The sequence below is a fragment of the Pangasianodon hypophthalmus genome, chromosome 13 (genome assembly GCF_027358585.1).
Source record: "Pangasianodon hypophthalmus isolate fPanHyp1 chromosome 13, fPanHyp1.pri, whole genome shotgun sequence".
In the NCBI taxonomy this organism is placed as follows: domain Eukaryota; kingdom Metazoa; phylum Chordata; class Actinopteri; order Siluriformes; family Pangasiidae; genus Pangasianodon; species Pangasianodon hypophthalmus.
Genome location: NC_069722.1, coordinates 24,506,542 through 24,529,977, shown reverse-complemented (window position 1 = coordinate 24,529,977; position 23,436 = coordinate 24,506,542). Strand labels below are relative to the sequence as shown.

General features: G+C 39.3%; 1 protein-coding gene across 1 annotated transcript; it reads left to right on the top strand.

The window, feature by feature from the left end:
• Positions 1-2,378: 2,378 nt before the first annotated feature.
• emp2 (epithelial membrane protein 2) lies at positions 2,379-21,975 on the top strand. Its single transcript, XM_026947096.3, has 5 exons — positions 2,379-2,739; positions 18,095-18,204; positions 18,484-18,583; positions 19,919-20,059; positions 20,807-21,975. Exons 2-5 carry the CDS (start codon positions 18,127-18,129, stop codon positions 20,974-20,976), a joined length of 489 nt encoding a protein of 162 aa, XP_026802897.1. The 5' UTR covers positions 2,379-2,739; positions 18,095-18,126; the 3' UTR covers positions 20,977-21,975.
• Positions 21,976-23,436: the final 1,461 nt, after the last annotated feature.

Genomic DNA, 23,436 nt, shown 5'->3' with positions numbered 1-23,436 from the left:
TGACGTTTATGGATGTTTTTTCAGGCTCATTAGAGAGAAAGTTGGAGAACTTACACTGTTCTGGAAACCACTCTCTGTCTCTCTCTCTCTCTCTCTCTCTCTCTCGCTCTCTCTCTCTCTCTCTCTCTCTCTCTCGCTCTCTGTCCCTCAGGAAACTCAGGAAGCCAAAAACCTGTGAATACAGGATGAAAGTTGATTATCTCTCACTGACTGCAGACATTATATCCACATTACACACACTTTGTACTGCAATAAAGTCACACGGCGTCCACGTACACGTGACAGCGAGACGTGTTTACGGGTTCTCCACACAGGAACGTTCTTGCGAGATGAACTGTAGGCGGCAGAGCGGAGAGTTTTGGAACACAGCTGTGGCTTTTCAACAATTTCCTCAGTGAGTAAGTGAGTAAATCTACTGGCCCGGGCTTCCTGTCGTTCCAGTCAGAAACAGGAAAAGGCCTTACCCTTCTTCATCCGTACTCCTTCAGCGCGGAAAAACACAAACACACCGGCACACAGAAACACCCGAGGGAACTGAAGAATGAATGGTGTCTCTTTTTTTTTTGCTTTTGCTAAGAAGGCTTTGTACAAGTTTACAGGATCTATTTAATTAAAATAAAGTCTTGATATCGTATCCCACAAAAAGACATCATAAAAATTCCTTTTTGATGCAGAAATGAATTTAACTTCAGTTACAACGGAGTTATATATATTGAGTTGTATATTGAAAGTGAGGGTGTCAGAACTATTGAGTGGCAGTTTATATTAAAAACTATAAAAGTTAGCAGTGATAGCAGAAGGATCGTGAGCTCCATCACTGCTGCGTGCTGAAAAATAATAAATCACTGCTGCTCCTGTGAGAGCGTCGCTCGAGGCTACTAACTTCAGTTCAATCCCTTCCGCTGGATTTTATTGTCTTTTTATTCTTTGTAAAGCTGCATTATAATGCTTTACTATTATTATTATTATTATTATTATTATTATTATTATTATTGATCCACATGATGAGTCCGCAGTTCGGATTCAGCACCTCCTGCTCTCTCTCTCTCTCTCTCTACTCTCTCTCTGTACTCTTTCTCTCTCTCTTTCTGTACTCTCTTTCTTTCTCTGTACTCTCTCTCTCTCTCTCTCTCTCTCTCTGTACTCTAGCTGGTAAGACATAGAGTGCATATCTTTAAGATGATGTGTACATGCATACACCTGTTTTACCTGTTTTTTAATTTGTGTTGAATTAATTTGTTTGTTAATAGGAGAATGTTTAAGTAATTGTAATAAAGGTCTTTTGAAAATTCAGTTCTCTCTGTACTCTCTCTCTCCCTCTCTCTGTCTCTGTCTGTACTCTCTCTCTCTCTCTCTGTACTCTCTCTCTCTCTCTCTCTGTCTCTGTCTGTACTCTCTCTCTCTCTCTCTCTCTCTGTACTCTCTCTCTCTCTCTCTCTCTCTCTCTCTCTCTCTCTGTACTCTCTCTCTCTGTATTTATTTACCTATTTATGTATTATTTATTTATTTATTTATTTATTTAACCACTTTCTCAAGCAAATGTGTAAAAATGCTGCTTAAGTGAACACACAAATGTTTAAAATAAATGACTGTCAAAAGTAAAAAAAAAAAGTCTCTCTGTACTCTCTCACTCTATATATATTCTCTTCCTCTCTCTCTGTACTCCCTAAATCTCTCTTTCTCCCTAACTCTGTACTTTCTCTCTCTCTCTCTCTGTACTCTCTCTCTCTCTCTCTCCAACCCTGTACTGTCCCTCTCTCTGTACTCTCTTCCTCTCTCTCTGTACTCTCTCTCTCTCTCTCCCTCTCTCTGTACTCTCTTCCTCTCTCTCTCTTCCTCTCTCTCTCTCTCCCTCTCTCTGTACTCTCTTCCTCTCTCTCTCTTCCTCTCTCTCTCTCTCTCCCTCTCTCTGTACTCTCTTCCTCTCTCTCTCTTCCTCTCTCTCTCTGTACTGTCCCTCTCTCTGTACTCCCTAAATCTCTTTCTCCCTAACTCTGTACTTTCTCTCTCTCTCTCTCTCTCTCTCTGTACTCTCTTCCTCTCTCTCTCTTCCTCTCTCTCTCTGTACTGTCCCTCTCTCTGTACTCCCTAAATCTCTTTCTCCCTAACTCTGTACTTTCTCTCTCTCTCTCTCCCTCTCTCTGTACTCTCTTCCTCTCTCTCTCTTCCTCTCTCTCTCTCTCTCCCTCTCTCTGTACTCTCTTCCTCTCTCTCTCTCTCTCTCTCTCTTCCTCTCTCTCTCTGTACTGTCCCTCTCTCTGTACTCCCTAAATCTCTTTCTCCCTAACTCTGTACTTTCTCTCTCTCTCTCTCTCTCTCTCTCTGTACTCTCTTCCTCTCTCCCTCTCTCTCTCTCTCCAACCCTGTACTGTCCCTCTCTCTCTCTCTTCCTCTCTCTCTCTCTGTACTCTCTCTCTCTCTCCAACCCTGTACTGTCCCTCTCTCTGTACTCCCTAAATCTCTCTCTTTCTCCCTAACTCTGTACTCTCTCTCTCTCTTCTTCTCCCCTGCACTATTCTATTGCAGCTCCACCCTGTGTTTGTGATCATTTTTTCTTTTGAGAGGAGGAGCGCGCGCCTTTTTTCACGCCCCGCCGCTCACTACTACAGGCGACCTGCAGCGCGCGCCGTCACGGGGATTTTTTCTCTTTCGCTTTTTTCTCCTTCTTAAACTTTTGGTGTTGAACCCTGAAGTCTCTCGGACGCCTTCTTCTTCCTCGTTTGGGACTTTTCTACTGCGGTAAGTGGAATTTAATGTGTGCGCGCGCATGTTTATACAGTTTATAACGTGCGGTTGCGTTTTACGCAAACAAACAAACAACCAAACAAACAAACAAACAAACTAACTAACTAACAAACAAAAATACAAGGACATTTTTCGCTAGTGTGTGTGTGTGTGTGTGTGTGTTGGTAGTCATGTGCATTTTAGCAAACTCACTCCTGAGACGAGTCTAGAAAGGGGCGTTGTTCACCGCGCGCGCTTCTAATCAAAGCTTGTTATGCTAATGCATCAATTATGCAAATGAGATCGTGCTAATTAACAAGGTGTTAATTCTGCTCCATGCACGAGGTCGTATTTCATTTATACCACAAAATATTCAGACATTCCTTCAATATATTTTGAGTAAATTGTGAATTCTGAATTTTTAGAAGTAATTATTAATAACTATGTGGAAAAAAACAAGCGAATGATTGATTTAAAAAATTACAAACAGACTGTAAAGTGAAAAAGTTTGACAGAAGTTTACATTCAAAATGTGAACATACTAAATGTCGCCCCCTGGTGACAGCAGCGCTGCTTTATAATAATAATAATAATAATAATAATAATAATAATAATAATAATAATAATAATAATAATGAGGGTTTATTTTAAAGTTATTTGGTCCCTAAATTGTACAGTTTAGTTTTTATCCTGCACTAGTTGCTCTTTAAACAAAGCTGCACTAAGATGGATGTTTCTGTCTTAAGGTTTTTCTTTTTTTTCTTTTTTTTAGCTGTATGTTAAAAAAAAAAAACAACTAAACAAACGTGCAGTTTAGTTTTTGTCCTGAACAAGTTGCTTTCAACTTTTTAAAGAAAAGTGCACTAGGGCAGATGTTTCTGTGAAATGCATTGAGGGTTTTTTTTTTTTTTTTTTTTTTTAATTCGTCCTTAAATTGCATCCACATATATGTTTTAGATTAAAAAATGACTTTAAAGCATTTAGTTTTTATCCTGCACAAGTTGCTTTAAAAGAAAGGTGCACTAAGGCGGACGTTTCTGTGAAATGAATTGCGTGTACATCCATATCCATATGCATGTCTTAGATTAAAAAAAAAGTTGTTTTTGACTTAGAAAAAGATGTTTTAAAAAGAAGCATTTAGTTTTTGTCCTGCACAAGTTGCTTTTTGAACAAAGGTGCAGTAAGAAAGGTGGTTATCTCTGTCCCCTGGATTTGCATGTAAGAAATTTTGCATATCGGGTATCAGATCTCACAAACCCATCCCTGTCAGCGTGTGTGTGTGTGTGTGTGCGTGTGTGTGTGTGCGTGTGCATGTGTGTGTAATTGGGTGTGTGAGCCTTCAGACCTTTTAGCACATTCCATAGTGGTATGTGTTGGGGCGTTTTTTTTTGTTTTTTTTTTTGGGGGGTGGGGATGGAGAGAGCGTGTGTGTGTTTTCCTGAGTCCACAGCCTGTGTGTAGTTGGGGGTTGGTTGGATTTCCGGACTGCAACACAAACACAACGCCCCGCGCCACTACGATCTGGGCGCCATGATCCCACCCAGGCTGCTCGGGGGGAAAAACGGGAACTTCAGACGAGTGCAGAGGCTCGCAGAATGAGCTGAGATGTTTAATATTGTGTAGCGATGCAGGGTGTCTGTGTGTCCGGCAGCGTTCACACACCAGAGCTCACTACAGCTAATCTCTGGAGAGTAATAACACAGAGGGAAAAAAAAACAAAAGCACTTCCTACACAGAATGGTGCCCAAGCTCAAGTTCAAGTTCAACTCAGTGGCTGATTATTATTTTTTTTTAAGTCCAGCCCGTCTCTCGTATGGAACGCGGCCAGAACAACCTCCTGATGTAACTCTGACTGGATCTTTCTGCATTATTCGAAGCAGATCTGTTCACTGTTTCCTGACAGCAGTGGATGTCTAGCACACTGACATTTTAGACGTGTGCACGTTGTAGGGCTTTTTGGACATGATAAACATGTTGCCATGGTTACCGTAGCGTACTTAACCCATTCAGACCCGGCGTCCGCTATAATGACCACCACGGGACTGAGTGATTTTTGATAAATAATCATGAAAGTCTACAGATTGGTTGCCTAGAAGTCTCTCACAACCAATCAGATGTGTGAAATATAGTGTAAATATCTTTCAACACATTTACATAATAATAATGTTTATAATACTAATAATACATATGTAATTCATGTAATCATTTATTACAATTTAATGTTATTATTAATATAATAATATAATGCTTCATTATATATGAATCATTACAATGTTATAATGTTATAATGTAAATAATAATACATATCGATGCATACATTTCATTATATTAGCATAATATTGATATAATATTACAATACATGTTTAAATATTTTATAGCTCTGAAATAATTATTTTTTAACCTTTTGGAAAAGACATTGTACGCTTGAAACCGCAAAAACAGCAACGTTAAAATGAATAAAACAAACAAACAAACAAACAAACAAACATAAGGAAGGTGAATCATTCCATGATGCTCGCAAATTAAGGTACAGAAATAGTTAGACCATTCAGTGTTCTTCGGTTGTTCTTTTCAGAAAGGGAGCCCTGTTCTGGAAGCTTAGAACCCGTAACTATCCAGCAGACCCTTAAAGAACCCTTGGAGAACCCTTTTTTTCTAACAGTGTGTGTATTAACTGGGTAAGTGTGCAGTGTAAACTGCAAATTACTGCTCATTATTTTCTTGTCAATACCTAGAACCTTGTTAATACCTAGAAAGGGTTCTTGTAAGGTTCTTTATGGGTTCGTTGGATAATTAAGGGTTCTCAGCATCCTAAAAAGGTTCTATGTGGAAAGCTTTCTGGAAGGGAGACACTCTGCTGTTGGGTTCTTCTGAAGAATCCTTAAGGTGCATGTGTTGAATTATTCACGGAGGAGTGAAATCCTGATTGGTTAATCCTGATTCTCAGCATCTGGTAGCTAATAAAACAACGAACATTAGCAAGACTTGAATTCTGAATTACTTGATGAGCTTTGTTTCTCCACTTTAACACGTTTATCGTTTATTTTTCCTCGATGAGATCTTCTCAGGGAATCAGAGCTTGCTTTTGGCCGGAGCTGGAGCTCTAATGTGGTTGGTTTTAGAGAAGATGAGGCCTAAGCGTTCTGGCGTTCCGGGGACTCGGTCATGCCGGAAGAGGGACTCGCTGAAAATGCACTTTTTTTCTGCAACCCTTTGAATTCCATGTCAACGAATTTCGCTTCAGAGAGACGGAAATGTGATGACCCATCAGTCTCCCGCTCGGATCTGCGGAAGCATTTGCATTGCAAAGTGACCGTCACAGTTGCAGGATGTGTCATTAGTGTCGCAGCGCCGGGGGAAAAAGGAAGAGCACGGTGGAAAAAATGAGGGCGATGATCCGGTCTGCTTCTGTCACATTCCTTCTCTGATAAAAAGGAAAAACAAATTAAGAATCGAGGGCAGGACGTCATTTTTTTCCCTGTGTCTGGGAAAGCTTTCCGAATTGAGAAGGCCAGCCAAACTGGTTTTCAATATGAAAATATTTTCATCTGTTAACACTTTTTGGTGTTGGGTGTGGCATCTGCTTTTAGAAAGTGACAACAAACTGCTTGGGTGTGGTATCATATGTCATGAATTACAAAAAAAAAATGGACCAGAGGTAAAATTCCTGAAGGTTCTGGCTACAATGATGTTCCCTGTTCCTGGCTAAAACACACGAGAGGGAAGAAACGGAAACGTCGCTCGAGAGGGTGGGGGTCTACCAGACGTAAAAACAGACGTCCACTTAAGCAGGATTGAGGGATTTGCTTTCACACACACACACACACACACACACACACACACACACACACACACACACGGAAAATTAGATGCGCCTGGCATGCTGGAGCAGTTTTGTTTATAAACGAGGGGACTCGACGTACTCAGAGTATTATATTTGCACTCACATGACAGAAATAAGTGGCGTTTTAAACATGAGCTCATGGCACGCCGAGTCACAATCTGTTATTTGAATGAAGAGACTAAACAAACAAGTGGCACAGGGAGACGTCGCTGAGCTCAGAGATCTCAGACTGTTTCTTCCCTCTGAACCCACGCATTAGAGGAGAAACTCTCAAATTTGAAACGCCCCCGCTTCTTCGCACGTTAGCGTAATACGCCGCAGATGGAAAAGCCGAATGGAATCCCACAGTGAAGTCTATGTGAAGTAGCAGGAGGCTCCACAGGAGTCAGACGAGGCTTCTGTCTATCTCTCTCTCTCTCCATCTGAAGATCAAAGTTTCTGGAAAGGATCCAAAAAGCGTGTGAATCAAAGTTCCTCGTCCCCGCGGGCTGTCCGAGTCTGGAATGCTGCACGAAAAGGCTCAAAGCAGATATTGTGCAAAATGAAACGGAAAAAATGTGTCCAGAGCCCAAATCCTCATTTTTAACTCTGTAGTGGAGACACAGGGCTGAGAGACAACAACACAAGTCATCTTCACATTTATTCATTTGGCAGAAAGTTTTATCTGAAACAACTTATAATTACGCCGAGGTAGTCTGGGCCACCAGGTCCAAAAAATTAAAACAATTCAACGAATTAAAATTAAGCCTTCTTTTATCAGCTTAGCAGCTTTTATCAGTTAATAAATGCGCAAACTGAACATGTTTTGAGTTTGTGCTGCAAATTTTACCAAAAGCTGCCCAAAACTCACGTCACGACTCAATAATTCAACTCTGTTTTTGAACTAGACCAACTTTTTCCAAACTAGCCCAATTTTTTTAACTGTGCAAACTTTCCAACAAGTCCAATTTTTACACTAGTCCAGTTTTCCAACCAATCTAATTTCGCACTAGCCCAATTATTCAAGTTTCTAACTAGCCTCATTTTTAAAACAGTCCAATTTACCAAGCAGCCCAAACTTCTGACAACCTACATGTTCCAACTAGGCCAGTTTTCCAACCAGACCAAGTTTCAAACTGGCGTAATTTTCAAATAGCCAATTATCCAACAACCTAAATTTTCCAACTAACCCAATTTTTGAACCACGTCATTCACCTGAACCACCTCACTGTTCGTCCTTGACCAATTTCTAAACTATCCCAATGCGGTGGGAAAACCAGACAATCCATCTATATGATCCTGATATCACAGTAAATTGCATTGTAGTGCACCTTTTTAAGAATATTGTGCATATCACTGGCACTTCTATAACACCGACAGACTCCATTGTTAATCTCTGGGACCAGACAATAGCTGACTGGACGTTAATTTTTATTGGAACAGTTGATAAAATGTCATGGAAATCATTTTTTTCTCAGCATGTGGCAGTGCTTTTACATATCTTCAAGTCGTATGACATTCAAGCCATAGAGCCAACCATCTACTTCCAACTAAAGCAGAATGTAATCCAGGGTTAGAGCTGATCAGGTGAGGGTTAAGGGCCTTGCTGTTAAGGGTTAACAGCAAGCTAACCTGCTCATGATAGCCTCATGTTGTTTGGACAGTGAAATAAGAGGGTCTTGAGTAGATGAGTGACAGAATATCTTTAAAAACTTTACACTGTTATTCTGACTGCAGTCGTTGTTTCTCCTCGTGTTTCTCAAGAAGATTTCTCCTTTGTGTTAATTCCACATTAGTTCCAGGTCTCCAGTGGGTGGGGTTGAGGTTACGACGAGGTTACAGTCCCCGAAGCAGAACTCGCTTTGTCTCTGTGCATTAAAGCCTCAACGCTGGCCGTCTGCCAACTCTGGCTTTTGTGTTTTCTCCAGAAATAGGTCTGATTGCTGCATACAATACGACACCCCAAGGAACAACGAGGAAGAGACAATTAAAGAGGTCAGAGGCAGAGTCTCTGCTTTTACAGATTCGTTAATCAAGAGTGGTCAAGGATTTGAGCCATAAAAAGTGAGGCTTGTAAACGTCTGCAGGCGTCGCTCAGGGCCTGTGAAAAGGCGCTTTGTTCTGAACTGTGCTCTGGGACAGAACTTCAGTTTGGTAAACAGAAAGGTAATTGGGAAAGGTAATTGTCCTCCAAAGTTGAGTTTCTTTAGCCCTAGGGAAGGTAAGACCATGATTACAGGCAGTGGCGCACAGAAGATTCCAGAAAGTCCTGCTTTTCAACAACAGTAATCTGAACTGCTGCCATACAGTTGCACAGGGAATGGCAAATGCCTCCATAAGTAAGGGAAATGAAAAGGAAACGTGTGTTTTGACATCTTTAGATTTATTAAAGCCAGACTTTAATTTACGACTTTGAATAAATTATGCTTTGATCTTTATTCCATCAGTCGTCATGGCGGTGCTTTCTCTTCCTGCAAGGTTTCCGTGCTGCAAAAACGAGCTTCTCATTTCTACGCCGTTCTCCGTTTCCTGGAGAAGAACTTTGCACCTTCGTCCACTGCAGCTCGCGAAACAACTTGCGTCTCATGTTTTTCCTTCCTTCCTTGAGCTATGAGTTGGAAACTGCGGCATAAACTCGCTGACGCCGAATACCTAAGAGCTGAACATCAAGACCGCAGCTGCTGTAGAGCTAAGCGCTAAAACATTTATTGCACGGATTCCCTCAGTAGGGAAACTCTTTTTCCTTTTTGCCTTTTTTTTCCACTCTAACACATCTGGATTATTTGAGCTTCTATCCTAAAAAGGTCATGTGGTCCTTCACACCACTTTTTGAGATGTCTCGCTATCAAACATCGAACTTTCAGGCAAACCCCAGATTCAGAAACCACCAGGATTTAGCTTAATCTCTCGCCCTTGCTCAGTGATGTAGAGCTCACAAGTGCGGCACTAGAGAAGGAGTCTCCAGTGTCAGCGCTTTTAACAGTCAGAGGTAAAGCTGTAACTTTAAGCTTTCCAACAACTTCAGGACAGAGGGAGTTTATATGACAAGCTGCGTATTTTGTTTTATTTTTTAAAAAAAAGAGAGAGAGAGAGGCTGGTGAGGGAATGACTGTTTATAGCTGCTATAACATAAGTGAGAACAGGAACTAACCTGTTTCATGGACATTAAGTGTACCAAAAAATGGACAAAAAAATATGTGTCGTACTTTAGGGGAACAAATTGTAATCGTTGGCAAATTCTTGTGGAATAAGAGGAATAAAACACTTCAAACTTCAGTGTGGTAACATTAACTCCACTTCATCACACCACCTGTCACTGATTATTTTCCTATAAGAGCATGACACACAGTGGTTTATTCCGAACTTAACCAACTCTGAACACCATTAGATGATCTGAGATGATCACTTTCCCATGTATATTTTATCATATTTAACAATTATTCATTTCATAATTACTTCTCTTAATACCACAGAACATCTTCAACGTCCTCAACAAGCTGAGCCACACAGGGATCTCTGACATTTCTTCCATGACTGCATCGGCCAACCTGGAAGCACGATGCAGACTTCTGTGGCTTTTGTTTTATTAAAAAACAGAAAAAAAACCTAGATGAAACGCTTGAAAGCCGAGTCAGCGTTTTCCACTGAGCAGGACGAGGGGAAAGACTGGGGCAGATTAGCAGCTGGATTCGTCTCCAGCGTATTTACACGTTTTGTTTTGTAGAAAGACGGGACTTCAGATTCTGTAAATCTGAAAAGCTGCAGACTAAATCCCAGGAATTTTTCCAAGATAAACTAGGTTTTCATCTTCTTCTTCTCCTTTTTCAAAAATTATTTCAGCCCAAACTGGTTTACATACAGACTGCGTTTAAACTTCCTCACTTTTTCCCCTTCAGTTTTTTCATTCTCTTTTCTCTCTGTCACTCTTTCAGTCCTTCTTTTTTGTTGTTCTTGTATTATTTTCCTCTGCTTCTTCGCCATCATCTTTCTTTATTTTAAACTTAATGTTCCCCTTTCTTCATTTTCTTTCTTTAATCAAGTCAGTTCCTCTTCTCATTCCTTTCCTTTCGTTCCTTCCTTATGAGCCAGAGTTCAATTTGAGCCTAAAAGGCGAGTAAATTAGAGTTAAGGTTCTCAACAGCTGTCTTGGGACTCAACCTCACGACCTTCTCATGACTAGAACAGAACCTTAAACGCCGAGCACCACAACATTATAGACTCGTTCATGCTCTTTAAAGCTCCACAATAGCGCTCTTGTTTCTGAATTGCCTTTGCTGGATGATTGTCCATGGCTGTGTTTTTTTTTTTTTTTTGGGTCCTATGTGAAAGCTTGAGATGCTGTTTTACTTCTCTGTGAGTTTTAATATTAGGAATTTCCTTCTGAAAGTTGATCTCATTGCCACCTGTGGAGAATTTGGCAACGTAAGGAAGAAACCAACACTGGTTCGTTTGTTTTACCTCTGTAGGGTGTTGTCCAAATGTCAATTATCACAATCCGAGCCGTTTTACATTGTTATTTCAGCTAATGGCCAATCCGAGCTGTCGTTAGGATCTCACCGAGTGCTCCTGGCTTAGTTTTATATATCGCATAGCACAATAAAAAGATCAGAAAAGCTGCTATGTCCAGGTTACCATCTCCAGCACAATTCTAATATCAGAGTTTTGAGTGTCTAATCTCCTACTAAATATTTTTCACTTTAATAATTAATAATTTAAGGTGTTGCTGTAAGGTCACACAATTTTCTCATTTTTTTCTACCAGTGATGGAGAAATAAAGAGGGAGAAATAATGATCATTGGATCAAATAAAAAAATCCAATCTGATATCAATCCAGAGCTTCAGCTGGTGCAGTCCTAATGTTTAATTCAGATCACTAATCACATTTATTTTTGAAAAGATGCATTAAAATTAATTCCCAACATAACTTGAGGTATGGAGAATTGGAAAAATTTGCAACCACCCATGGTGGAAAAAGTAAAAAAAAAAAAAAAATAGACTTTACAATTTCTCTACAATAAAATTACAAGAAAATAAAAAATAGTTATTTTTTAGATTTGCTGTGAGCCTTAAAATATTGAAAAAAATGGGTAAAGACTGACCAAGCCTTGCAAGACAGAAGAGAGATAAAGGGAAAATTCATTGTGTGTATGCAAAGGTGTATGCAAACTTTTGCACTCAGCTCTAAACACCCTTTCTGTATCTCATGTCATGTAGTTGTTTGGACATTTTGGAACAAGTTGAAAACATAAAACTTTAGGTTCTTTGATCTGACGTGCGTCGCAGCTCTGAGCCAACACAATGATAGGTTTGCATTTTGGTTGGCCTGTTTTTTTTCCCACCCCTTTGTTTGCATTTCTTTCCCTCCATTTTCCCCGGCTCCTCCCCTCAAGCCCTCCTACGTGTCGTGAGCAAATCCCCAGAAGGCGGCAGCTGCGTAAATTTAGACCATGTGCAGAACAAGTACGTACCCAACCTCCCACTGTATGTTCTTCTCCAAAAATGTAGAGGGCTAAAAACCACTCCACTGCTCCCTCCAGCTCGGGGGAGGAGGTGTTTGGGGTAGAGTCACACTCTCCTGGTGCACGTTTGTCAAAGCTCGTAGCTAATGCCGTTCTCAATGCTGAAGAATAAGGCTCAGGTTTAAAAAATACCTCAAACTGCAGATCATTCCCATCATCCACTCAATTAAAAGTCAGGTAATTACCAGGTTCTTCATCAGAATTTGGTGTTACGGCGGATAAACTGTGACCTACAATCCAGGATTGTACCAGAAGTACCGTATTTTAATCCCTGTGGTAATCCGTTGCTCCATAATTAGCATCCAGACTCAGAGAGAATCCAGCTTCCTGTCCTGGGCGATATGACAATAATATCATCCCATGATGAAGATATGAAGCTATGTGTATGATACGTGATGTATATCATGATATATAATTTAGCTAAGAAACTGCCAGCATTAAAGATATACAGACTGAAGAACTGTTAAACAGAGGTTGATGATTGTTCGACTTTAATTTACGACTTTGAATAAATTAAACTGTTGAACAGAAGTTGTTTTTTATTTAATGGCTAAAAAAAGCTAAAATGTAACACTGAAAAGGTAAAATTTTAAAGATAAAGTTAAAAAATAAACAACCATAAAACTTTAATTTAGTTAGTAATTATATCTCAGAAAAGCGTATTGTGACATAATTTATCACGATATTGATATTATATGATCATATCGCTCAGCTCTAGTGGACAAATCAGAAATTAATTAGCTATGAATGCTCCAGTATACTCTCCCAGTCCTGTCTTAGAGCCGGAAGTGGAAATAACTAAGCCATGTACGTGTATTATTACAGACTGTGATAAATAAACGACTACTTGAATCTCTGAGAGAGTCGACTTTATGTAGCTACAGTCTTTATCCTCTCCTCCTAACATCTCTGGTGATGATGCACCGTTTCATTTCAGCTATGAGCTATGCGATTCTCTCGTTATTTGAGTCAGGCTAACATCTTCGTTTTGGCTTGACGGCGTGTTTAATTGTTTAGTGATAACGTGTTTTTCTAGCATTAAAGTTAGAAAAGCAGGATTGCGCTGCACTTTACTCCATTTTGGCACTATTTCTTCATCCGCTTGTATTCTTTATCCTAAAAATATTATGTAAAAAAGTTTCTAGCAACAGCCAGACTGCGTCCTCGGTCCATGTATGTATCGGAAAAGCACCACAGCAAGGTGCTTAGTGCTCGCGAGAAATACATGAACCAGTTGGAACATGTTACTTTTAAACAAATATGTCAAAGCAAAAAGTTTTCTTTTGCGAAAGTCAATAGGAAGTTTTTCTTTCTCTGGTTGTTAGAAGAGTTAAGAGAAAAATAAAACGTTGGTGACCGTTATTCCAACAGCTCACTGATCCCGAATCTCTGCCTGATTTGGGATTTCACGCGTCTTTCTATTGCAACTTGTAAAAGAAATTAGGATTCGTTAGTTCCTGGTTCACACCTGAAATTCACACCTAAAATTCACAATTGCCATTCCCATTGTCTGCAAGAACTTCTGTCATTTTTTAAAGTGAAACCAGAATGTATTTCTAAGATGTGCACACACTTCTGTGGTCGTCTGGTTGTCCAACTTAACTACTTTTAGGCCACAAAAAAGTTTCTGGATTCCTGTAAACTGACAACCAGACGTAAAAGACGAGTGCCGCAGCTGCTGCCATGCTATAAAAATGTTCTTGTGGGGAATTAAATTACTCTTAAAAGGCAGCAGAAGAAGCAGAGTATATGTGTGAGTCGTTTGAGGATGACCTGGTTGTGGATTTTCTGTATTTAAAAAAAAAAAAAGTGTATTCTGCTGAGCCATGTATTGTAAATTTCTCACTTTAAGAGTTGAAGTGTTTTATGTAAGGAATAACACACTTCTGGCCAGCTGTTATATGAAAATAATCCACGCCGGGGTGGTGTTGTATGGCGCGACACACAGCGGAGGGCTGTTACCACCCTGAAGTTCATCATTTTCATATAACAGCATGGCCTGAAGTGTGTTATCCCGCTTCTGTCACAGTAATTTGTCAATGACTAACATCTTTATTTATTAACAAACAAACTCTTATGCTTCTTTACTGTTTATAGTCAGTAAGAAACGAGATGATTCCTGTTCTCACTTGCATTATAGCCGTGATAAACAGTCATTCCGTCACCAAAATCCGAGAAATTATCCGAGAAAGTGCAAAGTATAAACTGCTCTGTCCTGAAGATGTCAGAAAACTTAATCTTACAGCTTTACCTCTGACTGTTACAAAGCACCGACACTGGAGACTCCTTCCATAAATGTAAAATAAACATCTCCTTACAGAAAACTTCACCATATCAATGATTATATATGTTTTTCTTTGTGTAATAGTGGCATGCTTTTCTGAAAATCTAACCCATTAGAACAAGCTCATTAAGATAATCCTTATGTCTGAAGCTACCGTCAGAGCCATGCTGTTATAAAAAAAAGAATAAAATAATATAAAATTATAAAATAATAAAATAATCCACACCATCTGATTTGAGAATTCAGCAACACTGCTGTATAAATTCTAAAGAATAGTCAGTTAAAGGGAGATTTACGAAGGTCCTTCTTTAGAGACTCTCCTAAGGTTTATGACTTTTAGAGACATCATGAATATCTTAGAAGAGAAATCTTAGAAACCCTAGCTTGAGGTTTTAATTATGAAAGTGGTTTTGGCTGAGGAATTTCTACTATTAAGGTAGTCTTAAATCCTAAATATAAATACTGTAGCAGTCAGCCCCAGCTCCACTGGCACCATTCATTCGACATCCTTGTAGAGGAAGAGAAAGGAATTCGTTCTGTGAGCTCGAGCTCCTGCTGGGTGGAGGTCTAATCTGCACTATTTTTATTTTCTCAGAGTCAGATACATATTTTTGGTTCATCCTTTCTCACGTACAGCGAGTGCTGCGGTTTTTACTCAACTTTCCCAATCCAGGCTCGAGCTGAATTTATAGGAATTCTAAAAAACACGACTAATCTTGTTGGATTTCACATGAACAAAGTTACGACTGTTGAGCCTGTCCTGACCGTTACCTCGGCTACTCGCAACTTTGTGCAAATACTTAATGCTCGACTGTGACACAGTGCTGTTCCTCTACATTCTCAGGAAGGTCATAAAGAAGAGAAGGACAGAACAAAGTTGCAGTTTGAGAGTGTGCTGTGGCTTTTAAAGAATAAAATGCTCTATAAATATTCAAAGCATTATCTGGAAAACACAACTATCACAATCTTAAAAGTAGTAGCACAGAAAAAATCATATTTCTACACTAACTCTGTACTGTAATCATAAAATGACTGCTATATTGCACTCTAGCTAACGTAGATAACAAGTACCGGAAGCTTGTAGCTACCAGTTCAGCTACCAGTTTGTCTTTGGCTTAGTAAACATATGCGTAGAACTGAGATGCTACTACGTTGCTGAAAAGCCAGACTCCAGTTTAAAACTTTAGGCCACGCCTTCTACTGGAGTGGTTTGGGTTCAAAATGGTGAATGATCTGCCTTTGTCCAAAGCTGACTGAGAAGACACATCACTGTGGGATGATTTATACAGGAGTTTCCAATACTCATTAGTCTCGTAGCTCCAGCGCAAAACCTAAAGAAGGAAACATCAGACACCAAACCCATCTTGGCTCATGGACTGCATTTGAAATGTCATTATTTCCCGGATGTGAACTTTAAGGGTCACAGAGGTTTGTGTGAGGCCCCGTGAGGCCCTGCTGAAGTTCGGGTCTCGAGGCTTTACAGCACTCGTAGCCAAATCCTCGTCTGAATGTAGGCTCAGACGTGAGCTCAGAGCGAACGCTGCCACAGCATGACCTCATCAGCTTTATGGCGGAACAGTGTGCTCTTGGGCTGAACATTGTGAAGTTTGGGGAATTCTCGAAATATTCTGAGGCACAGCTTGTGATCAGAAGGGCTTCATGTATTAGCCAATATGCTCAATCATTCCTCTTGTTGTTGTGTTTATTTGGCTGTCACACAGCTCTGATTGTAATGAGATCTCAGGGAGTTTTCTTTATTTCACTCTGTGAGATGAAGCTGATAATTAAAACGTCTGGGAGCTGAAATTGTCTGTTTGGCTGTTTGTTTTTTTATCTCTGGAGGATCAAACAGTTTTCTTTGTTCCATATGTAGGCAATTAAAAGGTCGAAAGGTCTGTATGAGGCATGGCTCTGGTAGAAAATAATGAAGAGGAATGGAGTGTCAGATCACTGCAGGGCTTTGTGTTTTCTTCTGCGCTGACACACCTGATTCATCAGCTAATTAACGAGCTGCAGCAGGTGTGAATGAGGAAGTAAAACTCTAAACTGTGAATTTCCATTTTCAGTCTATTTATTTGACAGGTGCTTTTTTTTTTTTTTTTTTTTATACCCAAATATAAGTGAGGCAAAATACATTACGGGCAGAGAGACAACAGAGACAAGTTTCTCACCAAGTGAACAAAACAGGTGCAAGATACTCACAGTGCTATGCAGGTACTCAGGACTGCTTCATGGACTAGACACAAAGCTGTCAGTCAAACTATGAACTAATTTGATAAACCTAAAATTCCAAGGCCTTTTCCACTGCATTGTACTTTTGACATCAGAAAAGAAAATAGGGACTCTGCTTTTGGCCAACAGTCCAGTATCAAAGGTTCCAGGTGTACTGTTTTTGGAATCAGCTGATGATTAACACCAACAGGAACTAAACTGGTGCAAATGAACTGGACCACCAAGTTCTGCTGTTTTCTGTTTGGGCCAGTTTCTGTTTTAAAAAAATGCCCAACAAATATTTGTTTTGGTTCTGGATTACAATGTTAAAGGATCTAGTCCAGGCGTACAGGTTCATTTATTCACTGGCAGATAATTGTATCTGCAGTGACTTATATGTGAGGAGCTAACAGCAATACAATTACTGCAGAAGTTTCCACCAACTGACAAGAAGCACCAGTCACAGAGAAATCAGTCAAGCTGCATACGCCAGACATGATGACTAATTGTAAGCGAGCACGATGGGAACTGCGAGATACATCAATTTGCATTACTTACATGCATGAATACCCTTTTTTCCATTTTGGATATGATGATATTAAAGCTCTGGGTATCAGCAGAAACCATGATTACATTTAACATTTATTAATTTGCCTGACGCAACTGAGCAGTTGGTTCTTGCTTAAGGACCCCTACTATGAGTAACCCAAAACCTTAACCACTGAGCCACAGCTGGCTTTAGGACAAGCTCTGTGTTGTATCAGTGAATCTTATAGGCTTTCATGGAATGAAATACATCCCTGAATCGGATTGTAAACCCAATCTGATACCAATACACCATTTCTGGTCAGTATCGACTTCGTGTTGCAGATAGTCTGTAACGCCTTGGTACACCCCTACACTTACTTGAATTGACCTACATGTGTATACACTAAGGGAAAGAGCAACAGGGATTTTCATCCAGGTTCATATGCTCTGAAGATGCACTTCTTCCATGAGGTTTCTTGCTTCTTCAGAGTGAACAAACCTGGGCATTTCAACAATCAGACCATCTGGTTCTAGACCCAGTGCTATACAGTGGTGGTATCACCAGGTGCTTTTCATTTACAGACTGCAGCAACTATGGAAGGTCCTGATAAGTGACACACTTATTTGAACTTGATGCAAGAAGCTACAGTGAACCAGTGGAGTTTTCTAACCAGGGTATGTTAGGTGCACATGTATTAGTTGGCTGAAGGCTAGACCAGCTGCTATATTTGCCATGTGGTTTAATGTTGAAAGCTGGTTTCAGAGAGTTGAAGAGTCGAGTCGACGTTATACAGTGCAAACCTGCAACATCAGGAGATGGTGGTAGTTCGTTACATTATGGGCTTGCTTTGAAAGGTTGAGTTAAAGGTGATCCTTCATGCAGGTTGACTGAAGGGGAAAATAATGCGGGACAAGCCAGAATGCTTAATAATAATAGGCCTGTTCGTGCGTGTGCAGTCCACGTTTAGGATCTCATCATAATGCCAATGTTCTTGTTTCCCTCAGGTTAGACCCATCCTCCAGCTCCAGTGTCAGCCATGTTGGTGATTTTGGCTTTCATCATCCTCTTTCACATTATTTCGGCAATACTGCTTTTCATATCAACTATCCACAATGTGAGTATGTGATCATTGTAAGGAGCCTAATCCTTTCTATGCTCCTGCAGTTTTTCAGGACATAAGGTGGTTAAATGCAGTTGGTCCTGAGACTGAAAAACAGGCCATAATGGATGCTGGATAAAATGTTAGATTAGAGGTAAAAGTAAATGCTGAATGAAGGGGCATTTTTCAGGAATGGATGATTCATTCAATTTCTTCTTGTCATACTGAAACAAACCCTATAATGTATTTATTAATTTAATATTGTGACGTTTTTGATGATTCTTCCACTCACAGGCTTGGTGGATTACAACAGAAGGGAACGTCTACACTGATCTTTGGTACATCTGCAACAAGACTTGTGAAGAGATTCCAAAGAGTGCACACAGAGAAGCAGGTAAGTTCTTAGAATCAGATTTAACATCTTTAATTTCTGCACAAAATGATTACCAGGTTGAATATTGGGTCACTACTCAATCACGTTACATCATCTGTATACTGTAGTATTATGTTTAACAGGTTTGTCAAACTTGCAATCACCATTTACCCTTGAGGTAATCCTCATGCGCGACTTAAGGCCCATTTTAATACTTTATTAACCAGGTGATGCGTGATAGTTGACCCCGTTGAGTGGTTGAGGGATCAGTTCAACAGAACTGTAGATACTGAAACGGAGATCACCATGATTGTAGCCTGTGATGGCAGTTTGGTCAGTGATCATTACCCATGGTTCCTGGTGGACCTTGATGATAGTAGCAATACAGAGCCAAAACCTGATGGTGGTAGTTTGTTAGAAGGTTGAGTTGAAGGTCTGGATTTAGACCTTGTGCTACGCAGTGGTGAAAGTGGATCACCAGAAACCGTAGCGATTGTGGTGGAACGTAGATCCTTACAAATAACTCCATGTAGGTGGCCATAGTTTCCTATAGGGAACCAGTGGAGTTTGCAGAAGAAGAATGTGAAGTGCTCATGTCTTGGTTGATTGAAGACCAGACAGGCTTCCATGCTTGAGTCATCCTCACTGGTTTAATAACGCAAGCTGGCTTCAGAAAGTTGTGGGAGTCGAACACCACAACGTGCTCTGTAAAGGCGGGTTGTTCATCGATTATTACCTCGAAGTTACTGGTTAACCTCGATGGTATTAGCGATAAGGAGCCAAACTTGATGATTTGTTAGATAATGGGACTTGCTGGGATGACGTACAAACATCAAGGATTTGAACTTAATGCAAAACAATGCTTAAAAGGGAAATGGTGATGTTAGCTGAGGAGGAATGTAAAGTGCACATGTCATGGTTGATTGCAGACCAGATAGGCTGGCATGCTTGAGTCAACCTCAGTGGTTTAATAATGACTCTCTGGCTTCAGAGAGTGGTGGGAGTCAATTCACAAGGTGAGGAGTATCAGAAAAAGGAGATGTGTTACATAAATCCGACAGGTACGGTCTGATCTTCCAGACGTTATACAGGTCAAACCTGTAGGATCAGGAAGGAGGTGTACTTTGATGGTAGTATCAGCGAGGAGCCAAATTTGGTAATGATTTTTATTTTTTTTAAGGTACTTGCTGGGATGTTGTGCAGTAAATTTGGCACACGGGGTCACAGAGGAAAGGCATCACAGATTAAATGAATAAAGACCCGTTTTCAAAATTATAAACAGATCCCTGTCACACTGATTGCAGCTGTAGATTCTGTAGAAGAACCTGACCCTTTCTTTCTTACTTTTCTGAACAGGTTATCTTCAGACCGTGCAAGCTGCCATGATTCTAGCCACGATCCTGTGCTGCGTGGACTTCTTCGTCTTCATCCTTCAGCTTTTCCGTTTGAAGCAGGGCGAGAGATTTGTCTTCACGGCCATCATTCAACTCTTGTCTTGTGAGTTACACGGAGTTATTTTTGCTGTTACAGTAAAATGCAGAGCGATGGTGTAAAGTGAAGAGTTCCAGCTACCACCCTGAAGTGGATTATATTACTATAACACCACCTATGTCTCAGAGTGTTTTATATATACCACAGCATTTTGCCATTACATTATGATACGTCATAAATTTTATCCATTTATAGTTACGTTTATTGTTGTGAAACGTCTGTGAAACAAGTTAGTTCCTGTTTTCACATCACACAGCTGTAAACAGTCGTTCCCTCACCAGCCTCTCTTATCTATCTCTCCTGAAGTGAATCAGACAAAAATACACAGCTTGACTTTGTTCGTTACCGAGAAATCACAAAGCGTAAACTCTTCTGTCCTGAACATGTCTGAAAACTTAACGTTCCAGCTTCACCTCTGACTGTTACTGGAGACTCCTTTCATAAATGTTAAAGAAAAGTCTCCTCACGTTTAAAAAAAAAAAAAAAAAAAAAAGGTTTTAGTGGAGCGTCTGCTGTCCAAGTCCCTGTGAATGAGCTGTTACTATAGAAACGATAACGTATTAGAACGAGTGCATTAATATAAACCTGTGATTTGCTGTTGCACTACTGTCAGAGCAAATAAATCAACACCTTCTGACCAATCAGAATCCAGAAATCAACAGTGCTGCGATGTACAATGTACATATTGTTCTTTGCAAAATCACTCAAAGACACTCTTAGATTTTTATTTATTTTTTATTCCCCTCTGTGCAGCACTGTGTGTGATGATCGCCGCGTCCGTTTACACGGCTCAGCGGACGAGTTTCCAGAGCTCGAACGTACAGAACGGGAACTACGGCTACTCCTTCGTGCTCGCCTGGGTGGCCTTCCCCATGACGTTTATCAGCGGCCTCATGTATTTAGTGCTGCGCAAGCGCAAGTAGACGCCCTACAACAGCCCACCTCAACCGGCTGCGACCTTCGCCGACAGAATTTATCGTGTAAATATGTTTTTTTTCCATAAATGTGGAGATCCAAAACATTGTCAAAACATAATATCGAAAAAAAAAGAATTATGTTAAACATAAAGTACTGGAAACTAATTTGTTTTTCTTCTGTGCTATGTAGTTTTAACCCTTTTTTTTTTTTGTTTCTAAATTGTTTTTTATTTTTGGAAATTTGAGTAAAATTTAGAAGAGGATTAGATAAGATTTAAATTAGAAATAGCAAAACCACTATTTAGGTTTTTCTTTTTTCTTTTAGAAACAATACAGTATGAATTTGGCTTAAAAAAATAAAAATACTTGACCATTTTTAACAAGTCAGATAAAAATCGTGCTGCCAATTTGTCGAGCACCGCATCATACTTGAAGCTGATCAGAGCAAGGCCGGATGTGTACATGACGCCTTTTTTGTGAAAGTTTTTTTTATTCTTTTTTTAAAATCAGAGTGTTTTTTCTTTTGTAAACTAAGGTTGTAGTTATACTGCATGTTTTATTTTACCTGCATTTAGCTTACCATTGATATTAAAAGTAGCACGGATTATAGTTCATTAGGCAGTGTAATAAGCTTATAGTGAAAGATTTGGGATTTGGGATTGAAAAGAAGTTTTGTGTGTGTTTTTTTTTTTTTTTTCTTTTTGATTCTCGTGTGTTTGACAGAAATGGTTCAAATAATTTAGGAGACGTTTATTTATGTTGTTTTCTTTTTATTGTAATGAAGTATTATTTCATCAAGCTTGAACCCGTTTTACTGAAGGCTTTTTTAAAAAAAAAAATGGAGTGAAATCATAATGGCAGCTTTCTTTCTTTTCCTTTTTTTAATCCGTTTTGCTTGTTCTTTGTTTTAAGATCTATCCAGTTGCCTGTATTTCCAGTGACTGATCCCCACCAAGGGCTCGTTTTCTGCCTTTTTGAAGTTCAATTAAATGTATTTTACTTTAATTCCTCGTCATTATTTCAGAGTCTTCCCTCATTTTTACTTTGCTTTCATGTTATTTCTTACAGCTTCAGTAAAAAAAATCACAATTTTTAGGTCTGAAGGTCCATATACAAATACATTCTGTACTTATATATGAAAATATTATCCACACTAAGGATTCACCTACATGCTGTAAAACCCCTAAATTTGGTTCTTTTGGAAAGACACATGGCTGCAGCGTCAGATATTTAGCTTGCTAATAATTGAATTACATCATTAGCATGTTTCATGAGTAGCTAAGTTTATTGCCCTGAGTTTATTGCTCCTTTTCGCCCCCTAGAGGAACACCAGAGATGGCCTTTTTCTTTTATTATTTAATCTTTCAGTTTAATTATGATCTACAAGACGTTTTTAATACAGAACACCGATTCTAAATTGATTGTAACCTTAATCCGGCTGTATATTTGACCTCCCTGGTTTACTTCCTATGAACCTCATGTTAAATGTTTCTGATTACTGAAAAATGGAAAAGGAAGTTATAAACACTGATTTGGCTCAAAGGATGATGAATGTCTAGATTTAAAGCAAGAAGCGTTTTTTAACCTAATCTCTATCCAGCACATCTGTAGCGTAAACCTGTTTACTCCAAACTCATTTACAACAGACATCTAAGCGCTAATGTTGAACATCATTAAACATAAACGTATCTTTTTAGAGATTTTCAGAGGAAGGAATTTATGCTTACGGCACATGAACACGACAAATCGTTCAGGAAAAGGGCGTAAACTTCAGGCTCCCACATGATACGATACAATTTTAAAATTCAGAAGGCAACGATTCGCGATTTGACAACACCACTGAATCTACGATTTAGTATCGTCTGATCTTTGTATCAGAATCTGGGGTACCGTTAAATCGTGTAAGATGATGATGATGTACAGAAGGACTATTTTATAAGTAGCGGAGTTACGGGACAAATAATAATCGATTTATAATCAATGATAATTGGTAATAATAAATATAAGATTGTTGCAGCGGATTGTAATTTCAATCGCTGACTGTTAAATCGATCCCAAACGCTCGATCGCTACACCTCTACTTGTTAGCGCATCACTCCAGTCTTGGAAAGTTAAATTAACCACCATTTTGTTCTCTCTCATCCCGTGACCTTTATTTTTAGGGGTGTAATGGCTGTCATTCTGAATTTGCGCTATTTAGTTGTGTTTTAAACATCATTTGGGTTTGAAGGTTTTTTTTTTTTTTTAATTATTTATGTGTGTTTGACGAAGAAATGGTCTGATTAATTTAGGAGATATTTATTTATTATTTATACATTTTTTTTGTAATGAAGTATTATTTCATTAAGCTTGAACTCATTTTACTGAAGGCTTTTGGAGTGAAATAATTATGGTAGCTTTCTTTCTTTTTCTTTTCTTTTTTTTTTTAAATACACATATCGTTTTCAGAGAACGACTTTTTCAAAG